Raw genomic sequence first — 3,840 nt, forward strand, 5'->3', positions numbered from 1 at the left:
AACAGTTGGGCACATCTGTTGGCGGTAGTACATCCTGTGTGCAAGACTGCCCCATCCCCAGTTGTGAGCCTCCGCTTCTGGCTCGTCTCGTTCACCTGTTGCTGTTTCATTATCGCCTACCCCGTTGGGTACGGCCTCGTTGGTAATGGCAAATCCGTTTCGTCTGCGCGGACCTCGTCGCTAGTGCAGCTTATGTGTCAGGATGCTGCTGTCTTTGCGGCTCTGAACTGCTGAGCCTCGTCGATTCTGTAACACAAAGACTAATTGCCTCTGCACCGATTGTCTCTGCACTTATTCCGTCCACTCGCATACTCCACACTTCTGAATTCGAGCAGCTTCAGCGAATGACTGGATTAGTTATGTGCCCCAAATTCAGTTCGACTCCACACAGCCTTCTGTCTTCCAGCTGTGCTGGGCATCACGGTTTCGTTCATCCGCCTCCTGCTTGCGCTCAGGAGTATCTGCACTGCATTCAACATCAGGTGGTTTTCTGTTGCCGAAGTGGGTTGCTGATAAGTGTCGTTCTTCGCTGTTCGGCATGACTCAGCTTCGTACCACACTTGCTATCACCTGTACGATGTTGTTGCTGCGATAGGAAAGCATCGTGGCTCTGCTGGGTTAACTGGTCGGGTCGAGTTCTGGTACGACCCTCAGTACCTGCTTCCGATGCTAACGTCGCTCCCTTGCCCTTTCTCCGTTTCTAAAGTTTTGACTATGCAGTTTCAAGGTAAACCGACCCCTCCATCCTCATCGACAGTGGGAGCAGGCCTTCAGCCCTTTTGAGTGCAGGTTTTGCTCGTCGTGGGTTTGGTACAGCGTTATTTTTTTGCGGAATATATTCCGAATTCGGAATAAAAAAATGTTCGTGGTCCTGAAAGTTAAGAATAAATAATGTTCCAACCGTACAAGTTCATTCCTCCAGCCAAAAATGGACTGTCCATGCCAAAGCCGCTAGAATTTTACAGGAGACATATATGTTACCCATATCATAGTACTTTAATGCCATGGATACTGTTAGGAAGCTCACGCCCGAAAGTCAACGAGGAATCGGACTGTTTCTGACCGGACCAAACGCTGCAAAACATTCGGAACCGAAGCTCCCAAAGCATTGAAGGCCATTAAAGCAGATATTAAATTTCACTGAAGCCATTAGCGACGTTAATGAAGACGGTGTAGGGGTCGTAGGCAATGTGGACGCAATGCTGCAGCCAGCCGACGACAATGACGCCACTCCGGTTGTCAACAGCGAGCGGGCCAAACATCAATGTCCTCATATGGATACAATCGCGATGGGCCAGGAAACAGGTTGCGTTTGGTGGTTCCGGTTCATTGCTGCTATGCATCATTACTTCTGCAACCTGGAAAGTCGTGTAGTGTTATCTTTCAACGTGATGCAAGACGAACGATGATGAACGAACTCTATTCGATCAGTGCTTGAGAGATTGGTGTGCGCGTGTTGCGACATTCCCCAAACCCGGCGATTGCACGAACTAAACTGTAACTCATCGGGGGGGGGGGCGCCTTACAGATTCGGAATACCTATATTCCCGCGACTAAAAACCTATTCCTACGTTCGGACTGGAAAATTAACCGGCAGAAATGAAAAAAAAAACACTGCCGACGACCCACGGCACCCGATCAGGCGGTCCTAGTGCCCCTAACCCTGTCGGGTCCCCCGACGGGAGCCCTCCGGGCCCCGTCGGGGGCTCCCGATGGCCGTTTGGCATTTTCCCCCTTTTTCGTCGGGTCCGCCCGAAAGCATTTTTCAAAGCCTGTCGGGATTTTCAGCACAAGTGCCATTCCTGTCAGGACCCGATCGGACTGTCGCACCCTGCTGTACGCTGTGCGCGATGGTTCCGAAGGAAGGCCCTCCCAAAATTTTAATTTACTGTTGTTGCTGAGCTGAATTGAATTGAGTTCCCACCACACAGTTGTTTTGGCTGTAGTGGCTGTGGACGACAACTCTCATGCAAATGGCGTCCTCACCGGGTTACCGTACTCTGACGTTTCGGCCGGGGTGTGTATGTGGTGTGTACGTGAAAGTGCCTTGCAAGGCCAACTCGGGCCGTCGTTCCAACGAGTTGTATAATTCGCAGTTTGACACATGCTAAATATTAAATAGAAGCACCGAACCGATGCACCCACCATCGCGATTTGCCCATGACCGCCTAACAACTGCCGGTCAACATTATTTTACGCTTCACGATGATGATTGGATGATATCATCGCGGCTCGGAAGAATCATTAAAACACACACACGCACGCCAGGCTGTATACGCAAAATCAAAAGCCCCAACCGCAGAACGTTTTCTCCAACCCACAAATGCCACCAGTAGCACTACCGCCGCTACCGCCAGCCGCAGCACAGGCCAGCGTGCTGATTGGCTTTCAAGCGCACAATCACACACATGCATACGTATGACCCGCACCGCACCCTATATGCCACTCATATGCCATGAAGCACCACCAGTACTACCACCACCACCACCACCACCACCACGATCTATCTTCCTCTGGCAGCGCACAGCCTTCTCGGCCCCCTCAGGGCCCTAGGTTGGGTGGTACCCCCCCCTCACCTCATGGCTCCCAGGTATGTATGTATGTACGGGCCACACACACACCCCAGGTTACACCTTTGGAGGGTATAACGCAACTCTAGGAAGTGTAAGGAACACGCACGCACATACACACATACACACGCATGCACACATGCACGCACACACATCACCATGTTCACCAACCAACTCCCACACCAGCATTCGTTCACACACACCATGTAGTCTCCGATCATGCGTGAATAAGCCAGTTCCATTGCCGCCTCCGCGTACCCCATACCCACACCATCCGAGACCCCCCACATCCCCCTTTCAGCCTCATTCAGCCCCCCATCCTGAGTGTACGGCACTTGTGCCGGCGACAACACACAATGCGACAACGGCACCTCCGCTCTGGCATTGCGCGACGTTGAGCAACGTCGCACCGGGGGCCACCACCGCCACCACACACACCGCCCAGCCACAGCCACAGCCACAGCCACAGATGGAAAGGTATAACCAACAGCCTGCCGCTCTCACTCCAAAGAACAACTCCCAGAAATCTATATTCAAACGATTTCATTCATTATATTTTATATAATTTATATTTTCTTCCTCGTACATCGTTTCCATCCTTGTATATAAGCTTCTGTCCGTTGCCGGATAATAATAATAAAAACCAACCTCTGCAACCATTAATTAACAGCTCCCCGCCACCTGTAAACTCCGTCCCGAGCGGAGCGACGAGCCGATCAACACCTTTTCCTCGAAGTGTGAAGATTCCAGAGAGATTCGTTGCTTTTACGGCAGTGCCGTACCGTACACGTCACCACATCAAACATGCTGCGTGATTCCTGATTGCTGGATCTGGACCTGAATCTGGAATCTACGTAGCCTGACTCACCTTTTTGAGTTTTAAACACACATCGCCTGGATCTGGATTTCGATCTGGAACTGAATCCTGCCAGGACGCACCCGTACACAATCTTTGCCTGTCTTCCCCGCCCATCTCCGCCCGTCGGCGCGCAGATTTATACCACAGATAAACTACTGTTCACATAATCTCTATATATAGTATAGCCGTTTTGGTGATGTGTATGTCATTGTACGTCGTCGGCGGCGCCAGATGGCCCCCTAGATTTTCGTTCCGTCGTATGTCTGTCTGTCTGTCTGTCTTACGCACTGCTGGCCCCGGCTCCGTGACCTTGCGTCGACGGCAGCATACTCGACCCCGTGAAGGAGTCCCCTGCTGCCCCTGTCGCTAGAGAGCCCAGCTCTGGAGGGGGAGGAGGAGGGGGAGGAGCAG

The 3,840-nt window shown here is 51.9% G+C and overlaps 2 protein-coding genes across 2 annotated transcripts in view; one reads left to right on the plus strand and one right to left on the minus strand.

The window, feature by feature from the left end:
* The window catches only part of VOLCADRAFT_108564 (uncharacterized protein), a gene marked incomplete at both ends in the record, with an annotated part of 8,803 nt that extends 8,181 nt beyond the window's left edge, over positions 1-622 (plus strand). Inside the window, 2 exons of the mRNA XM_002959281.1 lie at positions 456-482; positions 596-622. Coding sequence (XP_002959327.1) covers positions 456-482; positions 596-622 — 54 coding nt within the window. The remainder of the gene's footprint in view (positions 1-455; positions 483-595) is intronic.
* Positions 623-1,130: 508 nt separating this feature from the next.
* Positions 1,131-3,840, minus strand: part of VOLCADRAFT_100767 (uncharacterized protein) — a gene marked incomplete at both ends in the record, with an annotated part of 3,739 nt that continues 1,029 nt past the window's right edge. Inside the window, 3 exons of the mRNA XM_002959284.1 lie at positions 1,131-1,202; positions 1,987-2,000; positions 3,718-3,810. Of these exons, the coding sequence (XP_002959330.1) occupies positions 1,131-1,202; positions 1,987-2,000; positions 3,718-3,810 (179 nt within the window). The remainder of the gene's footprint in view (positions 1,203-1,986; positions 2,001-3,717; positions 3,811-3,840) is intronic.

The sequence above is a fragment of the Volvox carteri genome (genome assembly GCF_000143455.1).
Source record: "Volvox carteri f. nagariensis unplaced genomic scaffold VOLCAscaffold_153, whole genome shotgun sequence".
Classification (NCBI taxonomy): domain Eukaryota; kingdom Viridiplantae; phylum Chlorophyta; class Chlorophyceae; order Chlamydomonadales; family Volvocaceae; genus Volvox; species Volvox carteri.